This window comes from Neomonachus schauinslandi, chromosome 4 (assembly GCF_002201575.2).
Source record: "Neomonachus schauinslandi chromosome 4, ASM220157v2, whole genome shotgun sequence".
Taxonomy (NCBI): domain Eukaryota; kingdom Metazoa; phylum Chordata; class Mammalia; order Carnivora; family Phocidae; genus Neomonachus; species Neomonachus schauinslandi.
Window position 1 is genome coordinate 156,990,948 of NC_058406.1, and position 23,991 is coordinate 157,014,938.

The 23,991-nt window shown below is 35.2% G+C and overlaps 1 protein-coding gene across 3 annotated transcripts in view; it reads left to right on the forward strand.

Moving 5' to 3' along the window:
• OXR1 (oxidation resistance 1) overlaps positions 1 to 23,991 on the forward strand; it is a 355,094-nt gene that overhangs the window by 276,378 nt on the left and 54,725 nt on the right. For all 3 annotated transcript variants that reach the window (XM_021688747.2, XM_021688750.2, XM_021688748.2), the window contains 3 exons: positions 16,568 to 16,650; positions 21,315 to 21,422; positions 22,344 to 22,457. In XM_021688747.2, the coding sequence (XP_021544422.1) occupies positions 16,568 to 16,650; positions 21,315 to 21,422; positions 22,344 to 22,457 (305 nt within the window). The remainder of the gene's footprint in view (positions 1 to 16,567; positions 16,651 to 21,314; positions 21,423 to 22,343; positions 22,458 to 23,991) is intronic.

A 23,991-nucleotide genomic window follows, 5' to 3' on the forward strand; every position in this document is an offset into this window, starting at 1 on the left:
CAGTCTGCGTGGTAGCTTTTCCTGCTCTGCTCTTCCTGCTTTCTTCACCTAGACTCGACTTTCTTTACCCCGCCAAGTATTTGGACGGTCTGATCCATTCTTTCTTCCTTCCCATTGGGAGGTGAATGTTGAACCAATTATGATGTCGGTGTCTTTCGTCTTTGAGGTAATTAAGAACGCCGTGCCGGGTTTGGTGTTTTGGTTTGGGTCACTGTTTTTATTTGGTATTTGTCAACTGTTAGGATTCACTTCAGCACTTAATATTACTTTGGAAAAGAAAATGCTTAATTTACACTGGAACCTCGGTTGATTTTTGGGCCATGTACTTTGAAAGGCTGCGTGTGATCTTGAGGTGGCAGAACTTAGAGACTTTCTTTTTCCTCAGTGATCACTATACCCACTCTTGTGTTAGTTTTTTTTTTTTTTTTTCCCATCCTAAAAATCAGTCATAAAGGCACGATACTGTTATCTTACGGCATTTAAAAAAGCGTTCGCTGAAGAGGTGTTGCATACGATAACTTCTCCCCGTCATTGGCCTCCTCTAAGTTAATAAGTGGCAGACCTCTCCTAGTCATTTATATTTTATTTTTGTTAGTTGTTCTAATGTGCATTTTGGTGTTATGAGAGTCAACTTTGAGCATTAAAGAGTTTAGAATATAGAGAAAAGCTCACAGAGTGTAAAATCTATCCATAACCCCACATTCTGCCATTCATTTTAAAGCATTGAAACAGTGGAGACATCTATTGACCTGTGTGTGTAGGTGTGTAATTTAAACTTTGAAGAAACTTGAATATTTAAATCTTAATTTTAGCATGGCCCCTTTAAATAATTTTTCCTCACTACATATGTCTTTAGAATTCCTGTTTATGGAATTAAAAAATGAAAAAGGGGGGATTACTATATTTCTGCTTTGAAGTGTTAACCAGATGCAGAATTCTAAAGGTGGGACCAAGGATGAGGACTAAACCTTTAAAGTGTTTGAATAAAGGATTTCTAAAAATGAGTCTTTAGTTGCCTAATTGAAAACATGATAGGTGACCAGCCTCTAGATAGATGGAGAATTCAGAAATACGTGGTGTAACTTAACCAGGAAGGAATATAATCAGTATTTTAATGAGCTCAAACATATACATCGGATTCATTCATTCAGAAACATTTATTGAGCAGGCTGCTGTATCTGACACTCTCCTTCAGAGTTGCAGTTTTAAAAGTCCTCTTCTGATGAAGCTGCCTTATCAACTCATGTTTAATATTTATGGTGCCCCCAGATCTCTGACACAAGTTAGGCCTTGTGATGTCCCAGTTATGACCACAGTCAGGTGGGCAGGTACGTCCTGTCATTAACTTGCTGAAAGAATTTGTACATTTACTTAATCTCTTTGGGCCTATATTTTCTTGTTTGTAAATGAGGCTGATTAGGTAATCCCAAAAGTTCTCAATTTTAGAGCTCTTTTTCATTTAGAACACAAGTGGAAATGGTGGGTGGTAAAGCTAGAAAATACCATTTGGGTGTAAAAATATTGTGGGTCTATGAAGTTATGCTTACAGAGTTCTAAAGGCAGTCAAGGAAATAAGTGCTCCAGCAATAATTTGATCACCATTTTTAAAATAAGTATAGCTTCTAGATCGACTCCTTTGAGAGGCAACATGTGTATATACAAGTGAAAAGTAGATGGTGCTTTATTTCTAGTTAGCCTTTGCTTAAAATGAGAACCTTTTTTGCAGCTGCCTACCCAGTGGATTTGGCTATAGGATTTTTCATTCTTTTTTTTTTTGTATTTATGTGTTTCAGAATGAGTATCTGTCAGTCTGTTTGAAAGATTTCTTTTGCCCTTTCTGCTTGTGACTACCTTTATTTCAGATTTTTATAACAGCTGCTTAAGTTTCCTATCGTCTCTCACCCTTCCTTCAATTCTTTAAAATGTCCTGTGTGCTATTGCAGTATTTCTCGTACAGACACATCCACGCTTGCTTGTAAATTGGCTGCACTCCAGGACCCCGTTTGTTGTAGTGATCTTGCCCCATTTTGGGTTCAGTAATGATGTTGATAAAATAGCTTTGCTGTTGACATATTAAGAATGAATTAAATAAAATTTTGGTCAAATGGTTTTGATTTTTTATAAACAAACCACTTATTGTACTGTTAGTGTTACTAATGCCTTTACTCCTCTCCTAGGTGGCTGCTTTTGTTTTCTGACTCCAACTTTATATAGTTCCCCCCAAGAAAACCATAATTGGGAGTTAGACACATTAAGGAGCTTATTACACCATTGCTTTAGTTAATAACAATTGCAAAGAAAACATCTTATAATTCAATTCTTGTTTCTGCCTAAAGAGTAAATTGTGACTTGATTCAAGAAAAATTTTTGGACCTTACAGCTCTTGTTTAGGAGCATGACCATAAGTCTATACTATGCAGCCTTTATTTATTTATTTATTTTTAATTTAAAATCAATTAACATATAGTGTATTATCAGTTTGAAGTAGAGTTTAATGATTCATCAGTTGCATATAACACCCAGTGCTCATTACATCAAGTGCCCTCCTTAATGCCCATCATCCAGTTACCCCATTCCCCAGCCCCCCTCCCCTCCAGCAACCCTTAGTTTGTTTCCTATAGTTAAGAGTCTCTTATGGTTTGTCTACCTCCCTGATTTGCTCTTATTTTATTTTTCCCTTCTTTCCCCTGTGCTCATCTGTTTTGTTTCTTAAATTCCACATGAGTGAAATCATACAATGTATGTCTTTCTCTGACTTATTTCACCTAGCCATTAAAAGTATTCACTTTACTTTTATAGTATCATATAGGATCATATAGTAATAAATAAGCAGATTTATCAAGTGTAAGTCTCAACTTATTGTGATTAGTTATTATCATAAACTACCCTGCTATGTCAACTCTGTTTTCCCACTTGGTGACAGTATACTTTAAACGCATCTCAGTTCTATTTAAAATTTATTTTCATTTAGTTTTAGTGATTAAAACACTAGCTTCCAGGAGGAAACAGCAACAAAAGTAATAGTTGCCAGGAACATTGGGCAGGCACTACCAAATAGTTAATCCTAATAACAACTCTATAAGATAGATACTGTTATCTCATTTTTCTGATGAAGAAACTGAGCCAGACAAAGAAATAAGGGATGTAGAATCCATTTGAGTGTTATCTTCATATTTTTTAAGAGTGATGGCCCTGTCAGACAGGAAAAAAAAAAATGTGAGAAGAATGCAGAGCTCTATCATATATGATGTTAAATTAAAACAAGTTAATGAGGTAAAGGGTAGGATGGGTTGTCATTGAAGCTTAGAGTTAGGTATTAAAATGAGCTGAAAGGGGCGCCTGGGTGGCTCAGTTGGTTAAGCGACTGCCTTCGGCTCAGGTCATGATCCTGGAGTCCTGGGATTGAGTCCCGCATCGGGCTCCCTGCTCGGCAGGGAGTCTGCTTCTCCCTCTGACCCTCCTCCCTCTCATGCTCTCTGTATCTCATTCTCTCTGTCTCAAATAAATAAATAAAATCTTTAAAAATAAATAAATAAATAAAATGAGCTGAAAAAGCAAAATTCAATGAAGATGTTAGAAAAGTTATATTTTACATTAGAAATTGCAGATGCTGATTATCTGTAAGAGTTAGATAATTTATTTTGAACCCATGAAAGACCAAGTGGCTCTAAAGATTTGGAGGACCAATTGTTGCAGTAACTATTAAAAAAACCCCAAAACTCACAGTGTTGGTCAGTGGAGGAGAGTGACCCTAGGTGTCCTACAGTTTTAGTCTCATTTCTTAAGGTGGGTAGCGGGGTGGATGAGGGAAAAGAACCTCACCTTGATAAACAAGCTCAGGCTGCTCTCATGGTAACTGATGGTAAGTTTGAGCTCATCATATTGTTTCCTTCTTAAACATGAGTTAGATTTCCCTATTTTAGAATTGCTGCTCATCTCACAGGACCACTGAACTGAAGTGTTTTGTATTATCTGTGTTTTCGGACAAAACTGTCTCTGAATATTTGATGCTACAATAAAGCAATGATTCTCAGACCTTAATGTGTGTCAGAATCACCTGAAAATCTAGTTAAAACAGAAATGATGGGCTCCTTCCCAAGAACTTCTGATTTAGTACTTCTGGGTTGGGCCCCATAATTTGCATTTCTAACAATTTACCAAGTAATACTGGTGCTGCTGGTCTGAGGACCACACATTGAGAATCACTACTTTCCTTAATGGGTCTTTTATCCATGGTAAGATTAGGAGTAAATATAATTTCATTTATTAAATGCTTAGTATTAATATTTTTGAATTAAGTTTAGGAATGATCAGTGTATTTGGTCTTTAAAATACTGTGTTTCTTTTTTTTTTTTTTTAAGATTTTATCTATTTGAGAGAGTGAGCGAGAGAGAGAGCACAAGCTTAGGGGAGAGCGGAAGAGGCAGAGGGAGATGCAGACTCCCCACCGAGCAGGGTGCCTGATGCGGGGCTTGATCCCAGGACCCTGGAATCATGACCTGAGCCGAAGGCAGATGCTTAACCGACTGAGCCACCCAGGCGCCCCTAAAATACTGTGTTTCAGGGGCACATGGGTGGCTCAGTCGGTTAAGTGTTCCACTTGATTTCAGCTCAGGTCATGATCTCAAGGTCATGATATGGAGCCCCATGTCAGGCTCCACACTCAGCACAGAGTCTGCTCAAGATTCTCACTCTCTTCTTCTGCCCCTCCCCACTTCGCATGAGCATGCTCGCTCTCTCAAAAAAAATTGTGTTTCAGAGAATTAGGCCTATTGGAGTACATACAGATTAGTCTTTATTTTTTTTTTTTTAAAGATTTTATTTATTCATTTGACAGAGAAAGACACAGCGAGAGAGGGAACACAACAAGCAGGGGGAGTGGGAGAGGGAGAAGCAGGCTTCCCACGGAGCAGGGAGCCCGATGCGGGGCTCGATCCCAGGACCCTGAGATCATGACCTGAGCCGAAGGCAGACGCCTAACGACTGAGCCACCCAGGCGCCCCCAGATTAGTCTTTAAATACAATTTAAAATGAGTATTTGTGTAATTGTTTTCTAAATTGAAAGGTGCAAGTATTTGGCTAAATTTAGAAACTATGAGAATATTTAGAACTTAATTATACTTAAAACTTTATTCTAATGTATTTACCTACAGTTACATTCTTAGAAAGGTTTACTTGTTAGAGGCAATTAAAGTGTTTAAAGTAAAATATAGTGAATTTATAAATGCAGTTTAATGTATGTGAGAAAATTTAATTACCCAGGTTTATAAATAGGATTATTTAAGGATATTTAGTTTGTTTTCTGTTTGAGTTGATCAGCTATCAAAAGTACCTTGGGAAGTGTGTTAGGAGTTACTAGATTTTTTTTTTTTAAAGATTTTATTTTATTTATTTGACAGAGAGAGACAGCTAGAGAGGGAACACAAGCAGGGGGAGTGGGAAAGGGAAAGGCTCCCGGCCAAGCAGAGAGCCCGATGCGGGGCTCGATCCCAGGACCCTGGGATCATGACCTGAGCCGAAGGCAGATGCTTAACGACTGAGCCACCCAGGCGCCCCAGGAGTTACTAGATTTATAAATAAAATGCACTTGATAGTTGAAGGCTTAAGGGAAAGCTAGGTTTTTATATTTGTACTTTAATAAATCAAACATTAATTAAAAAAATAAAGTAACTGCAAATAGTTTTTTGTTTATAAAGGCTCTTTTCATGGTCACCAATAAACTTAAATTAAGAGACTCTTGATAAATTTTGTTGAACGGAAAGGGGGCATGTATTAGGTCAAATTCATGTGTTAGAGAAAGGCCAAAAATTTGCCTTTGTTTTCTAGCAGTCAGTGAAAAAAGGGAAATGTGATCAGACATAAATCAGCATCCCTAAGATAAATCTGTTGCCTAGACAGGCAGGAGAAACCCGAACTAAATTTTTTTATTTTACCTAATTTAAACTAAAGTAACCACATATGCCTGACTGCTATCCTATTGGACAATGCAGAAATAAGAGTCCGGAATCCAAATTCCTTAACACAATTCCTTACTATTTACATTTCAAGTGCTTAATAGCCACATTTGCCTAGTGGCTACTATAATGGATAAATAAATATAGAACATTTCCATCATTGCTGAAAATTCCATTCATTGCAGGAATATCACTATTGCTGATAGAATAATGAGAAAAAATTCTCATGGGACTCTAATATAGCAAAAAGTATCCTGACCATCTTTATAGTAAATATAGCCTCTAATTTCAAAAAGCTACTTTATTTAACACCATTCTTTAGTGTGGCTTAATGGTATAACAACAAAGTTAATAAAAGCAGTTCTGACAGGGCCAAAGCAATTAATCCAGATATGTAGTTATCAGATGGTGTATCTTAACTGAGGGGTAGGTGCTAGATTATACAGATTTTAAATCATACAGTGAGGGCTCTAGATTTTAGATTTCTGGAACAATGCTACTCAACAGAAATAAAACTTTAAGTAAAATTAAAAGTTTAGTTTTCAGTCTCACTTGCCACGTTTCAAGCACTCAGAAGCCTTAAGGCTGGTGGCTACTATATTGGATAATGCAGATATAAACTTTCTATCACTGCAGAAAGTTTCATTGGAAAACACTCTACTAGAGCAATGGGTCTCAATACTGGCTGTATATTAGAATTTCCTGGGTAGATTTTTTTTTTAAATTCTGGTTGTAAGGCCCCACTCTTAGCATGAGATCTCTACGATTTGACAGTAATCAAAGATTAGATCATAAATCAAAATTTCTTAAGTTTAGGACTTCAACTAGTTTTTTCTCAGGTGATTCTTTTTTTTTTTTTTTTTTTTTAAAGATTTTATTTCTTTATTTGAGAGAGAGACACAGCGAGAGAGGGAACACAAGCAAGGGGAGTGGGAGAGGGAGAAGCAGGCTTCCCGCCGAGCAGGGAGCCCGATGCGGGGCTCGATCCCAGGACCCTGGGATCATGACCTGAGCTGAAGGCAGACGCTTAACCGACTGAGCCACCCAGGCGCCCCTCTCAGGTGATTCTAATGTATAGGTAGGGTTAAAAGAAACCACTATTTTCCTCAATACTGTTTCTCTCAATCAAATTACTGAGCCTCAGGGGGGTTTTGTTTATTTTTTGTTTTTGTCTTTTTTCTTCACAAGCACTGTGGACATGCACCTGTTTTATAATTCAGGTTCTGAAAAGAGATGCATGTTTAAATTGTATGGCAGGGGCGCCTGGGTGGCTCAGTCGTTAAGCATCTGCCTTCAGCTCAGGTCATGATCCCAGGGTCCTGGGATCGAGCCCTGTGTCGGGCTCCCTGCTCAGCGGGAAGCCTGCTTCTCCCTCTCCCGTCCCCCTGCTTGTGTTCCCTCTCTCACTGTCTCTCTCTCTTGTCGAAAAATAAATCAAATCTTTAAAAAAAAATAAATTGTATGGCAACCTCTCAATAGGACTGAGACCTTAGGAAAAGTGAGGTGACTATGAAAAGTTCCTGAAAAGAACTTGAAAGAGAAATGCTGAAGATAGAATCTTAGTATATTTGCTTCCAGTCTTTTATAAGACAGTTTTTTTAGTAAAATTCATGTATGCTAACTATGAAGAAGTCATAGATTGCAAAGATTAAAGTTTAAAAGCCACCTCCAATCTAGCCATCCAGAGACATAATTAATATTAGGATAGGCATTATTGTTCAGATCTATTCTATGTATATATACAGACAGAATGATGTATGGAGGGTTTGAAGGAACGGGTAACTGAAGGATATATTTTTTGCCATAAGAAAGTATTTTCTAAGTGCTGTGTCTAAAGTTAAGCAGAATTTGAGAAAATTCTAATACATTGGTATTATTAATTCTTGCTTCAGATGGCATTAGCCTCTCCCATATTTTTTCTTCCCATCTCCTGATACTGACTCATTATTTTTACATTTTTCCTACTTGTAATATCCACAAATAGTTTTTCAACTACATTTTTATACCATTGTTCAGTACTTTCCACTAGTCTTTTTATCAAGCCCACCTCATTCTTGGAATTTTTATTTTGATGCAGTTAACATAACTTCAGTCTTCTGGCAGATTTATGTGTACTTGTGTGTATGTGTAATACTCTTAGGAATTACATCTTTTCCTCTAGGATCCATGTTGATAGAGCAGTCACTATATGGAACAGCCCTGGTCTTGAGATAGAGGAAAAAGAGAGTTAAGAAGTATAATGTGTAGGGGCACCTGGGTGGTTCAGTCGTTAAGCATCTGCCGGTTCGGGTCGTGATCCTGGGGTCCTGGGATCGAGCCCCGCATCGGGCTCCCTGCTGGGCAGGGAGCCTGCTTCTTCCTCTCCCGTTCCCCCTGCTTGTGTTCCCTCTCTCACTGTGTCTCTGTCAAATAAATAAATAAAATCTTAAAAAAAAAAGTATAATGTGGGTCTTAACAGTTTACCGGGAATACTCCTCACTTCTGTTCATGTTTCATTTGAGCAAAGCATGTTACATGGCCATGTCAGACATCAGTGGGATGCAGTGTATTCTATATTCCTCCCCAGGAAGGAATATAGGACACTCAGTAACAATGTAGTCTTATCACAATGACTATTTTAGAAAACATATGAGTTTGACAGAAATTTGAAAATTGCTAGTCTTTCTGTCACCAGTAGGGAAGCCATTTCTTCTGCCAGTTCTTCAGTCTGCAAGTTCGAGCCTTCCAAAAGTTCTATTAACAGTGCTTCTCAAATTTGTTGCACATGCATGTCAATTGGGAATCAATAGTTCTGGAGTGAAGCCTGAGATTCTGCATTCACTGGCAACTGCATTCACTGGACTTTAAGTAGCAAGGCTGTCTCTATATAACACTTTATATAATGGAGATTTTCACTTAGAAGCAGACCACTGAAAAAATCTTCAGCTAGATAGAGAAGGGGGGCACTAAAGGGGAACAATTAATGGGTCGGAGACCAAGAAGAGTATATGAGATATTACCAAATAAAGGGAAAGATGAACACTGAGAAGGAATTAGTTGAATGCTTCAGAAAGATCAAATAGAATAAAATTGAACAGGCCCATCATATTTGCCACTTGGTTTGTTCTTTTCCAAGGCAGGTTTAGTGAACTGAGAAGAGAGAAGCCATTGTAGTGCATTGTGGAATCAGTAGGTGGTGATGGAGTAAAGACCAGAAAGTAGACTCTTATTTCCAAACGTTCAACTGTGAAAAGAAGCAGAAAGATGGTGTGAAATCTAGAAGAGGATGTTTACAAAGTTGAAGAGAAATTGAGGGATTTTTAGAATTTATTTTTGTTTTGATTATGGATAAAGAGTCATCAGAAGAGAAAGTTTAAAAATACAGGCATTTTTTCCCTGTATTACCTCACTATAGAGGGAATCAGTTAATTAGAAAAGCTGTAATCAGAATATCTCTTGTAGTTTAGAAGATGCTTTTGAAGTTTTAATATCTGTATTATTGTGTTTGAAAATACTGACTCCCAGCTCAATATTTTTAAATTATCACACTTTTTATCAGTAGCTACTACCCAAATTAGAATATTCAGTTATAGTAGTGGGCATTTAGTATTTTAAAACTGGATCTCATGCTATTTTCATTGTTGGTTTACAGCTTGTTTTCCTCCTCCAAGTTTGCCTTTTCCATTCTATTACCAAAATGACTTTAGTTTAAAATTTTGATACTGCTTTTTCAATTCTCTGCTTAAAAATCTTTGGGACTTCTGAGCCTGGTAATAGCAAGCTGGGTAATTCAGACTGTCCTGCTGAGAACAATTTGAAAAGCTGGGCCAAAGCAAAATACATTTTATTGAGGGTATCAGAAAGCAAACTGACACGACTAGACTAGGATCTAAGTGAGGACAGAGGCCAAGGAGGAGCAACTCCAATTTGGGATTCCTTTTCCCTAGGTAATATGTTGATTCCAGAAATAGCAACTGAAAGATTAAAAGGTGCTTTTAACAACATACACGTATAAAGGATAAGGGATAAGACCCACTACAAGGGAGGTGGTGAACTCTCACTTAGGACCCTAAAACATTGTATCTGAGATATATAGAGAAACTGAAGTAGGTAGATTCTCATGAGAGATTGGTTTAGCTTCAGATTATAATTCCTATATCTTCATTAACAAGATCTGGTATTGCTAGTGTCCTCAGCTGTTTAACAGAAGCAAACAATATTTTCCGGAGAAATACAGCTTTTTGTGTGTCAAATTCTGTCTATAGACAACTTTGCAAATACAGTATGCAGCACACAAAATATAATTAGGCACACGACAAGAGTTCAGAAACAACAGTGAATAGAAACAGAGCCAAGGAACTCTGGATATTGTAGTTGTGATTTAAAATAGCCATGTTGAGAATTTTTTGCTAATTGAGAATTTTGTAGAAAGATACAAATTATAAAAAAGAAAAATGGATATTCTAGAACTGAAAAATATAATCCGAGTTAGAATCTTTGTGGGTGACTTTAACAGCAAATTAGCCACACCATAAGAGAGAATTAGTGAATTGAGAGATAGGTCAGAAGAAAATATTCAGAATAAAGAGAGAGGGACAAAAGAATGGAAAATATGGGAGAGGGTTAAGGTTAATAAAAGATACAATGGGAAGTTCTAATGTATGTATATTTGAGTTCCTAAAGGAGAGGAGAGAGAGAATGGGGCAGAAGCATAATTTAGTAAGAGAATGAAAACTTCCAAACTGATGAAATACTTTAATTCATAGATTTGAGCATCCCTACAAACCTCTAGTGGAATCAGTACAAATCCCACCAAAGATAAAAAAAAATCTTAAAAGCAATCAGAACAAACAGTTAATGGTGTAGCAATAAAATTGACAGTTGATTTCCCAACAGAAACAGAAACTAAAAAGCAGGGGAAAATATCTGCCAACCTAGAATTCTGTACTTTGTAAAAGTACCCAGAGTTGCAGTAAAAATGGTAAATATGAGGGCAAAACTAAGTGAATGTTGACTGTCTAGAAAAATAATGATTTATAGTAGGTTTTTTATATACATATATATAATTAAAGTAATAACAGTTGCATATAAGTTTTGGCAGGGGCACACAGTTTTTAGTGTCCTTACATTGTCCAGGAAGAGGATAAAAGTACTAGTTAATATTAGACTGTGGTAAGTCAGTATTTCAGGCTGTAACCTCCGGGATGATCACTAACAGAATTGTTAAAGAATGACTAACTGTAATGGGAGGAAAACAAAATTAATAAGTAGTAATCCAAAAGAAGGAAGGAAAGGAAAGTAACAGAACAGGCAGAAAAATAGAAAATAGAACAAATAGACAAAAAGGGCCTATTTAGAGACATATCTAAAGTGTAAGGTTAGGGTGCCTGGCTGGCTCAGTCAGTAGATAATGCAACTCTTGATCTCAGGGTTGTGAGTTTGACTCCCATGTTGGGTGTAGAGATTACTTAAACTCTTAAAAATTAAAAAAAAAAAAGTGTAAGGATAAAGAAGGGTTGAAAGTAGAAAGAAAAAGTAAACACTGATGGAAGAATAACTGGTATAATTAATATCAGACAAAGTAGACTTTAAGGTAAGAAGTATTCCGAGAAAAGGCTCAATTTCCCAGGAAGATAAACAGTTCCTAATTTATATTAACCTAGTTGTCATGGTCTCAAAATACAGAAAACAAAGCAGAGAAATTTATAAGGGACCATATATAGCCCACAGTTACAGTGGGAGATTTTAACAACCTGTATTAGTAATTTACAGAATAATCATACAAAAGCAAATGAATATGAATATAGAAAATTTGAAAACACAATTGTCAAACTTGACCTTATTGATAGGGTGATAGATGATGTGTATGTATGATACACACACATAACACTACCCTACAGTATAGAATACACATTCTTTTCAAGTACATACAGAGTATTTACTAAATTTACATATGATTATAAAGCAAATTTCAACAGATTTCAAAGGTTTGAACTTCTTTATTTTCTTTCATCATGGTGCAATTAGTCTAGAAATCAGTAACCAAAAGATAAATTTTAGAAACTCTCATATGTTGGCAAATTAAGCAATATTCTCTAATATCAAAAGAAGAAATTAGAAGTTATAAAATATTTTGGACCAAATTATTAAAACACAGAATATCGAAGTTTGTAGGATTCATCTTAGAATGGGATTTTATTGCTCTAGATTACATGTAAGCGCTTCTGGTAATGATAGAGTAAAATCTAAGTCCCTTGCTCTTTTCAATATATCAAGATAATTGTATCTTGGGGGAAATTTTATATATCCATTTACCTATCAAAAATTTACTGAATGCCTACTGTATGCCACACATAATATAAGGTGCTGGGTACATAGAAAGGCTTAATAGTATTGACAATCTGGGACAGAGAATTCTTTGTTGTGAGGGGAATGTGCTGTACATTGTTTAACACACAATGTTTAACAGCATCCATGGCCTGTACCCACTAGATGCCAGTAACATTTCCCCAATTGCAATAACCAACAATGTGCTTCATTTTCTTAGGTTGTAAAATGGATAATAATGATACCTACTTTTATAGGGTTGAGGAATCAGGTAAAGTAATAACTGTGAAGTACTTAGAACAGTGGCTGGCATGTACTGAGCACTTGATAAATGTTTATTATTTTGATTGTTAAATAAATCACAAATATGTATATATTTCTAAACTGTAATAACTTTTGTGGGGAAGAAGAATAAGACCTCTCCTCTCCATACTCACTGTCTAGATTCTTTTATGCTGGCAACTCTCTTTAAAAAAGGTATTGGGACGCCTGTGTGGCTCAGTTGTTAAGCGGCTGCCTTCGGCTCAGGTCATGATCCCAGGGTCCTGGGATCGAGCCCCGCATCGGGCTCCCTGCTCGGCGGGAGGCCTGCTTCTCTCTTTCCCACTCCCCCTGCTTGTGTTCCCTCTCTCGCTGTGTCTCTCTCTGTCAAATAAATAAAATCTTTAAAAATAAATAAATAAATAAATAAAAATCAAAAAGGTATTACAGTTACCCAATAATAGACTGGGCTAGGTAGCAACTGTGATAATTTTCAGAAAGTCTCAAATATTGTGATTATATGATTGTATTTTCATACTGATAGAAGTGAATGATCAGTTTGTTTCATTGTGCTCTGGTAATTATATTTATGAGTAAATGTTTTAACATTGGTTATTAACCTTTAGAACTGTTTTTATAATAAACATTAAAGTAATATACAATTCTAAATTATTAAAGTGGATACTTTCAATTTGTTTTAAAGTTTATAGAAAGCTAGTATATTGGTTTTCTTGCTCTGAACTGCATTCCATGGTGAACTCTTGAAAATGAGAGCAATTGCAAACTTCATTGTGATTAAATGTTTAATGAATTCTTGGGATATTATGAAACACAAATTGAAAAACTTCAGTTAGGCAAAGTAATGTAGACTAATGGTTATTCCTAAAATCAGTTAAGGATGGATATATGTTACTAGTTAAAAGTTATCTGTAATTGTACTTTGCATTGCTTAAGTTTAAACAGCAAAATGAGGATAGTGTTTTTGGCTCCCTCTGCTGTTTATGAAAGAGCAGAAATTACTATTTAAAACTTTTTAAATTGTTTAGATTTAAAATAGTTTAATGTTTTATCGTAAGAAAATCAAATTTAAGTATATGCTGTTCTTTGGAGGAAAAGTGGACTACAATAAGCAAAAATAATATTCCTTTCCATAAGCATTATATCATTTTGCATTCCTACCATAAATATAGAAGAATGCTGTTTTTTCTATAGCCAAACAATAGTTAGGCTTTTGAATTTTTACCAATCTGATAGGTGAGGAATTCTATCTCAATGTAGTTCACATTTGCATTTCTGTAGTTATGAGTTAGATTAAAAATATTTTTACATGTTTAAGCACCATTTTTATATTCTCTTAATTGTCTGATCATATCTTTTGCCTGTTTTTCTGAGTTTTTATCTTTTATTCCTTCCCAGCTTTTAAGAATTCTGTAAATATTTAGGAAATAAGAGTAGGGGATATATATATAAAATTCATTGCCCTCAGGGGCATAATGGTTGAGCCATAATTCTTTGCTTTTCTTTATGGAAAATTAATGATGGTTTATGAGAATTGTGATAGTTCTAGGTATAGTTTAAGTTGTTGCTTCAGAGGAGGCAATGTGGAACAAAGCAAGCACAGTATTTTGTAGGTTGCCATATAGCGGAAGGGCTTAAAAAGAGATAGAAACTTAAAACTGAGCCACGTGCTGTGAAGGAGACATACAGATGCTATATGATTAATAACAGAGACTTAGGTGATCAGGAAGGTTTTAGGAGAGCTTTTTTAAGCATTGTGAAACAAACTGACTTTTTTGGTATTCATACTTATTATTTTTATTACTAATGCTTTGTTAGAACTGTTCACCCAACTGAGCTAATTAGTTACATATAAACAAACTCTAGTATGATCAGAATTCAATTAAGATTGGATAGAGGGAGAACAAATGAAAGATATTTTCTAGATTATTTGGGGTTGGGTAGAACTAATTTCTTTTTTCTTCTTTTTAAATTTTATTGTTATGTTAATCACCATACATTACATCATTAGTTTTTTGTTTTTTTTAAAGATTTTATTTATTTATTTGAGAGAGAGAGAATGAGAGAGAGCACATGAGAGAGGGGAGGGTCAGAGGGAGAAGCAGACTCCCTGCCGAGCAGGAAGCCCGATGCGGGACTCGATCCAGGGACTCCAGGATCATGACCTGAGCCGAAGGCAGTCGCTTAACCAACTGAGCCACCCAGGCGCCCCTCATCATTAGTTTTTGATGTAGTGTTCCATGATTCATTTGCATATAGCACCCAGTGCTCCATTCAGTACGTGCCCTCTTTAATACCCATCACCAGGCTAACCCATCCCCCCGCCCGCCTCCCCTCTAGAACCCTCAGTTTGTTTCTCAGAGTCCATAGTCTCTCATGGTTCGTCTCCCTCTCCGATTTCCCCCCCTTCATTTCTCCCTTCCTACTGTCTTCTTTTTTTTTTTTAACATATAATGTATTATTTGTTTCAGAGGTACAGGTCTGTGATTCAACAGTCTTACACAACTCACAGCGCTCACCGTAGCACACACCCTCCCCAATGTCTATCACCCAGCCACCCCATCCCTCCCACCCCCCACCACTCCAGCAACCCTCAGTTTGTTTCCTGAGATTAGGAATTCCTCATGTCAGTGAGATCATATGATACATGTCTTTCTCTGATTGACTTATTTCGCTCAGCATAATACCCTCCAGTTCCATCCGCATCATTGCAAATGGCAAGATTTCATTCCTTTTGATGGCTGCATAATATTCCATTGTGTGTGTGTGTATATATATATATATACACTACATCTTCTTTATCCATTCATCTGTGGATGGACATCTTGGCTCTTTCCATAGTTTGGCTATTGTGGACATTGCTGCTATAAACATTGGGGTGCACCTACCCCTTTGGATCACTTACTGATTTCTTTGACAACTATCATTTTAGCCTTGTAGAATATTGAGGGTGACTATGGCATTTTTCCATTCACTATCTTACTCAGTTTTGAGTTTTTTTGAGATTGATTTTAATCATTTTAAATTATTTAGATAGGAGTGGTATTTATCAATTCAGTGTAATGGTTGTTACATGAAGTATAGATGAGAAGGTTAGGACTAATGCAAAATTTAAAGTGAAACAGATACCATAATCTCAGTGATAATAACAAGTTCAAGTGAAATATCTTGATAAGCAAGTGAAAAATACCTAGTGGAGTTATTTTTTCCTGTGAGGACTAATGTTACATTTTTCAAACATGGTTTGGTTTATAATAATAATGAATAGTAATAATAATATATATCCTCAAATATATAGTTAATTGTAATCAAGTTAGATAGGTTGAAAGAAATGATCCATAATTCAGTTTTTAATAAAACTTAATAATCCATGGGGTGCCTGGGTGGCTCAGATGGTTAAGCGTCTGCCTTAGGCTCGCGTCATGATCCTGGGGTCCTGGGATCGAGTCCCACATCAGGCTCCCTGCTCAGTGGGGAGCCTGCCTGTCCCTCTGCCTCTCTCTGTCTCTCATGAATAAATAAATTAAATCTTTAAAAAATAAAATAATCCTTTCGCTGACCGTTGCTTATGTTTTGAGTTGACTTCCTTTTTTTTTTTTTTTTTAAGATTTTATTTATTTATTTGACAGAGACACAGCGAGAGAGGGAACATAAGCAGGGGGAGTGGGAGAGGGAGAAGCAGGCTTCCTGCAGAGCGGGGAGCCCGATGCGGGGCTCGATCCCAGGATCCTGGGATCGTGACCTGAGCCGAAGGCAGACACTTAACAACTGAGCCACCCAGGCGCCCCTTCAGTTGACTTCCAGTTACTAGAGTGTCTCATACTGGTCAGTTCCTAAAGCAAGCAAGCAAGAAGATACATTTCCTTTTTCAACAGTTGGTTGCATTTTAGAGCAGAGAATCCCAGGGAGCAAGCTGTAGTAGTACTAAGTCTAGTAGATAACTGCCCAGTGAGCTCTAGTTAGCAGTCCTTGACATTGCTCTGAAAAGAAAATGAATTTAATAGGAGTTTTACCTCATTTTCTTTCAGACACTGGCCAAAAGAAGACCTTAGACAAGAAAGATGGGAGACGAATGTCCTTTCAGAAACCTAAAGGAACTATTGAGTATACAGTAAGTTATTTGCTTTTGAAAAGACTGACTTGTCTTTGCAAGAGTGTTACTTAAGACATTCTTCATTTATACTATAATAAATAAAACAAAGATTGTTAATTGTCTTATTGCAAAAATACTTGCCATTCAGTAACTGTTTTATTAATAATACTTAAGTTCTTAATTATATTTTAGGTTTTATTTTTCCTTAAAGAGAAATTTTATTGTGTGATAGAAAGACAGTTATCCCAGCAAGTTTAATTTGATATAGATGGTAATTTATGGGGAGTCAAAATTCCTGTGTTCTAATAATTTTTATTAGATTAGGCTTTTAGGAAAACATTTACTCTTTTAGAAATGTGATCTTCATTATATTCCCAGCAGTGTTAAGAATAGTGAAAATGGCAGGTAGAATACTTAGAAGATAAATTGACATTTATCTTTCCAGAATAACCTCTCACATCATGATTATTTGCACTGATTTATGGCTAAGTTTGTTTGGCTTTGAATTGGAACTATTTTCTGTGTTTTTCAAATGACCTTCAAATCTCTCTCAGTCAACTTTTTACATTTCTGGTTACTATGGAAAACTAAAGTGAGAAATCCACTTTAGTCTGTGGTGTAATGCTTACCTGATTACATATGAATATTGTTTATTTACATAATGTTAACAAAATTATAAGCAGTTCTTTAACTGACCTTAATTTTGTGTTATTATTTTGTGTTTTTCTAATATGTTACAACTGCATTAAGAAGCAAATAGCAGTTTTAAACAATCTCTGCATTTGTGTCATCATGAAACCTTCCAGTCTTGGTTTGATTTTGATTATTTTCCATGTATCCTTAAAATTGGAAAAAATGTCAAAAACTTGGTTTCCTCTTTATTTCTATATGTTGTATAATTGATAATTTGAGATTTTAAGTATTTTTTTTAAAAAGTTGGGACCCAGATATTTAGGGTAGAATTATTTTTACCATCGAAAGAATCTTAAAGTATATTATAAGCTTAAATTGAGTGTGCTTATACCTTCTCTGCATGATTGAGAAATTGAGAAAATAAGTTCAAACAGTAAAATAATGGGTCATGTAATTTGATGTATTCATTAGTGTTTATTCAGGCATAAGATTATAGGCATGAGGCATAAGATGTTATTTACACATGTAATCATGTGATTATGAGGAATTGTAAATGTTTAGTTTGTTTTGAATTTAGGAGTTTACCATTCTTTTCTTGTAATTCAATAAAACTTGTGTTATCTATAACAAAGTAAATTTAAATTAAGAACCATTATTTTATAGGGGGAGTAATTGAAACTTGAAATTATATTTTTTCTTAATGTTATAATTGATCTTTTAGAAATAATCAAGTGTTAACCAGAAAAGTTATAAAACATCCTCTTGCAGGTCTTTGTTTAGACTTTTACGCCCTATTTTTTTTTTTTTTTTTTTTTTTTTTTTTAAAGATTTTATTTATTTATTTGAGAGAGAGAGAGTGAGAGACAGAGAGCATGAGAGGGGGGAGGGTCAGAAGGAGAAGCAGACTCCCTGCCGAGCAGGGAGCCCGATGCGGGACTCGATCCCGGGACTCCAGGATCATGACCCGAGCCGAAGGCAGTCGCTCAACCAACTGAGCCACCCAGGCGCCCCATACGCCCTATTTTTTAATTATGTGTTTATTCCCTATGCCAAATCCTAGAAGAAAGAAAGAAGTGTATTTCTAGAACTGAGTACGATTTTATTGTCTTCTATTCTTATTATAGTTTTATAAAATTTTCGTATAACATCTTTATATAAAATATTTATATAACATTTTTATATTTAGGAAAAAATATATTTCCTCTCTATTCTCTTAAAATAAAACTTTTGATACCATAATGTACTCTCAGAATTTGTTCTGAAATATTTATGATCTAGCTTAAATATATTTCATACCACCTAAATATAGTATAAATCAGTCATTGTATTTACATAGCTTTAAAATTAAAGTCATATATATAAACACACATACATATTGTTTTTAATTATGAAATCACTTTCAGTAGGAATCAAAAGTAGACCTTGAAAATGCTATACATTATCATTTTCTTCCTAGTTAACTTAATATTTGTATACCTTTCTAATGAAAGAGCCATTTCCAAGGGCACTAATGAATTTCTAATTATCAAACCCAGGGGCCTTTCCTTTGTTGCCTTTTGCTCATTGTTCGTTCTTCCTGGTTTTACTTTTCTTAACAGTTGTTTTCAGTGAGGATCTGGGAATGGATAATCAGGCAATGTCTGAAAGTCTTCACTGCACCCTCATTCCTGGTAGTTGACCTGTCTATAGATCATCAGGTTGACAGTTGTTTTCTGACAGCGCTTTCAGTGTTGTAATCCACTTTCTTATGTCCCTCTGTTGCCTTTTTATTTTTATTCATTTCTAGGCAGTCTTCTCTTTTTAAGATTGTTTTTGGAGTTTTCCCTTTTTTCTTTACAGTTCTACAGTACCATTGTGATAAGTCCTGATTCAGACAAATTTTTACTTACTGTGTTTCTTCAGTCTGAGGAGTATATCATTCATAGTTCTGGAAGATTATCACCCATCATTTCTTTGAGTATATCTCCCATTTTCCCTCTATTTGTTCTTGAAACTAATTGGACTACATTTTGCCATCATTATCCTTCATTGCCCTGGTATTCTTGCTGTCAGTTTTACTCTATCTTCTAGCTCTTACTGGCTGTTCTATTCTTCTTGATTCTGAATGTAAGTGGTCCCTTGTTTCTTTTCACTTTTCCATTTAAATTCTATCACTTAGAGATCTTAAGAACTTCACTGTATAAACTATGTGGAGTGAGACTCCAATTTATTTCTATTCCTACCTTTCTAGATGCTTGTATTTCCTGCTTTCATTTGATCCTTAACAAACTGTAGCAAACCTTTTACCAATTTCTCCATTCCTTGTCCAGTGCTTGATTTTCTTATTTTCGTTTCCCTTCAGTCTGTTATTCATCCAGATTGGAATTTTGAGATTCAACATCAGTTGCTTATTGCCATTTGCTCCCCTGACCTGCTTCTACTACAACTACCATCGTCACCGCCTCATTCATTCCATGATTGCTTTCTCGAGTCTTATTTGGAAACCTTATATACCTTAATCTCTTTTTACATTTCTATTACTTTTAACCTCATTTACTGCAGTAGTGTTAAGTTGATTTTTCTGCATTTGTTCTCTTGCCTCATTAATCCTAGACCTGTTGTCACTCAGGCCATATAACTTCTTTGCTTTATAACTATTGGTGCCTTTTATTACTTTCATCACCCCCATTTAATAGGACCATTGTGAGGATAAAATGTGAGATAATATGAAAGTATTTTTAAACTTACAGATGTTACTGCAAAATAAAATTTGTTTACAGAGAGCTTCTGCATATATTATCCCAATAGGGTAAGTGATAGATCATCTCATTACACAGATGAGAAAGTTTGCATAAAAGGAAGGAAACAGAACTATTCAATTATTATCCCATGTATTTGTCACAAATTTCGTTTTATATAACCCTTAAAGGAAAACTATATATTTATTGTTTTTTTACATTATATACATACCTATTTTTCCTGACTTTCAAAGTCTTCTATAGCCTAATTCTAAATGCCTTTCCAATCTCATCCTTTTTGAGAATTAACTCTAGTAACCTTCCTAAAATCCTAAACTCATTAGTGTACTCTGGGTGGTTTGGGGAGGAAGAAATAGTATCACACAGAAAGTATTTTGTACTTTTCTGTCTCCTAACATGTCAGTCCTATGCTCTTCACTTCACTTTGAATGTTCTTTCCCTTCTTTCTACTTCTCAAATTCCAATCCTTCTTCAAAATCTAGCTTTTAAATCATTTTAATATAGTCTTTCCTGGACAATTTGGAGCAAATATGGTATACTATCCATACTCAGAACTTGTTTTATATTTGTTGTTTCATTTAAATTGCTCTTCATCTCATATAATCTTTTTTTGTCTTTTCCTGTTTTCCAATTAGATTGTAAATCCCTTGTGCACTAAAAACCATTTAGTTGCACTTAATTTTATCCTACACAGCTGTCATAATGGCTTATGTGTAGAGGACTCCAAAGGAATATGACTGATCAAGTGACTTTTTCTTTCAGGGTAATTGGCAAAATCCCATAATTTAAGATTTCTATAAATAAGATCATTAAAGGATATTAGTGATTTAGAAGCAGATTGCGAAATGTTTTCTGATTTATATATTTAAATGATAAGATGTATACGTAAAGATCCTTAGAATAGCATTTTCAGGTTGATACAGGCATACTTTGCTAAAATAAAATTTGTATGTTTCTAGGTTCCATATGTTTTAGAAACTATTTAAAGGAATAATGTATTTTAGAGCCTTTGTAAAATAAAAATCATTTGTGTTTTGTAAATTATATTTTGTATTTGGAAATTACTTGAAGTAGAGGACCACATATAATTGTGATATACTATGATAAAGCATATACACTGTATCATAATAGGTTGAGGCCATTTGCTAACAAAGCACAAAATTTCTCAAGTTAACCTATATCTAAAGATGGAAAATACCACTTGTTAATCAAATGTGAGATTGGTCCACAGACATCTTCATAATATTAAACCTCATAATTTAGTTTTTCTGTTTTAACAGATTCAAATAATTTATTTTTTCTTTCAAACAGGTTGAATCAAGGGATTCTTTGAATAGTATAGCCCTGAAATTTGATACAACGCCCAACGAACTTGTTCAATTAAATAAGTTATTCTCCCGAGCAGTTGTTACTGGACAGGTATCTTTTTTTAATGCATTGGTGTTTAGAAGCATTCAGTAGCAAGACAAAGTATCCACTGCAGTATAGTTGACAGTAGAAAATTTAAGAATAATTTTATGCATGCTTTGAACAAATCATATTGTCTCTAGAAAATGGTCACTTATACCTGTATTAATTTTTCTTAGTAATTGAAGATTACTAAGATTGAAAATAGTTGTGAATTACCTTTTCAAATGTAATTTTAAAGAGCTTATTACAATATTCAAAGCAATACATGTACATGATAAAAAATTCAAAATTATCCCATCTCAGACTTCCAGTTTCCTTTTCCAGAAGCAACCACATTAACAGTTTGTATTCTCTTCCAGAAATATTCTAGCCTTTCCCTTTTTTTAAAAATTTAACTTTGATTATTAGAAAATGTTTTATTTAAGTATGGCTTGACCTCAGACTTTTTCATGTGTAGGTAGTATTGCACTATATTGATATATTAACAAAGCACAGTAAGCTTTAAACTGTTTCATCTCCTTTGTTATTATAAACATTGCTGTTGGGAACACTCTTCTACATCTCTCTTTTGTATGCAGGCATTTCTGTAAAGTCTTAGAAGTAAAATTGCTGAGTTAAATGATAGGTGCATTTTAAATTTTGCCAGCTATTACCAAATTGTCCTCTAAGAGGAACACCCATAGTACATGAGAATTACTCTTTTCCCACCCTATCTTTGATAGTACTTATTATCAAACTTGTCTAAATTGAATTTAAATCTTTTTTTACTTCATTAGAATTATTATGGTAGTAAATATTCTTTGAATTTGAAGATTTTTATTTTTTCTATTTATTGGTGAAGATCATTGTTAATGGTACTTGTTTATAGAACACCATTCAATTATTAATATTTCAGCATGACTGAATCTTTATATGAATGCTTTCTTGCAGGTTTTATATGTTCCTGATCCTGAATATGTCTCTAGTGTTGAGAGCTCTCCATCTCTAAGCCCAATAAGTCCTCTGTCACCAGCATCTTCTGAGGCTGAATTTGATAAGGCCACTGTAAGTGTCCCTACTTTTCAAAGATAGCTATGAAGAAATGTCACTGTATATGTGTATATCATCATGCTTTTTTATCCTGCTTTGACTATGGTTAAGACAAAATCTTCCCTTTTTTATTTTGCTACATAAATTTATAAATTTCTGTTTTTAAAGGGAACATTCTTATTAAACCAGACAGCTTAAATTAACTTACTGTTGTTATTGGTGGTGGTCCAGATATTCATCAACTCTCTCTTATAAATACCATATAATAATTTAAGGAAGGAGTTTTACCTAATAAGCATGACAGTAACACGATAGGAAGTCCGTGTCCTGTTTGATTTTTATTTCAGTTTTCTCTATTTATATAGTAGTTAGAACTCTTGAGTTTCTTTTTCTTTCTTTCTTTCTTTTTTTTTTTTTTTAAGATTTTATTTATTTGAAAGAGAGAGAGAGTGCACAAGCCAGGGGGGAGGGGGAGAGGGAGAAGCCGACTGTAGGGAGAAGCTGAGCAGGCAGTCCGATGCAATGAGGGACTCGATCCCAGGACCCTGAGATCATGACCTGAGCTGAAGGCAGACACTTCACTGACTGAGCCACCCAGGCACCCTTGAGTTTATTTTTGATACACTGCCTTTTTATTTATTTATTTATTTATTTATTTATTTTTATTTTTAAAGATTTTATTTGAGTGAGAGAGCAGAAGCAGAAGGAGCAGCAGAGGGAGAGGGAGAAGCAAGCTCCCCGCTGGGCAGGGAGCACATCCCAGGATCCTGAAATCATGACCTGAGCTGAAGGCAGTCGCTTAACTGACTGAGCCACCCAGATGCCCCTGATACACTACCTTTTAAAAAAAACTTATCATCTTAATCATTCTTCCAAGTATTCTGAGTAATTAATAGTGGATTAATTTACCTAGCATTTTTAAGGAATGTTCTATATAAGTTACATTTTACAAATGAATTCTGAAGAACCAAACTGTATTTAATAGTTTTGATTAAAATCTCTCTGAAAAGAATTACATTTTTTGCCTTTTTTATGTAAATTAATACTAATCATAATTTCCCATTTTTTTATGACCTAATGATTCTGTTTACACATAAAAGGCTATTCCTCTATTAAATGGCTAGATTACTGTGGGAGAGTCATGTGTGTTATATTACATGCTTCAACCTCTCATCTCATCAGACACAGAGCCTGCTGTCTCTGAGGTATCTGTTTCTCCAGACCTTTAGGCCTGTGGGTGATAAGGACTCCTCTGTTGTTTGCCCTGAATTTTTGTATTCACTGCATAATATCTGTTGATGATAGCAGAAGTCAGGTTCTAATGAGTAGGTCTTGCTGGACCAAATGATATAAGAATACGTTTTTGAACATGGCCATGCCATTGTCCCATGACACTTACAAATTGCTGTACTCACAAGCTGTGCAACAACAAAGGAGAGCAACGTAGGCTTAGGTTAATTTACTTTCTTTTTCAAACCTTAAAGCAGAATTGTGAAAACTTGACTGTGTAGCATCCTGCCTGACTAAAACGCTGTGGGGTCCTTTTCCA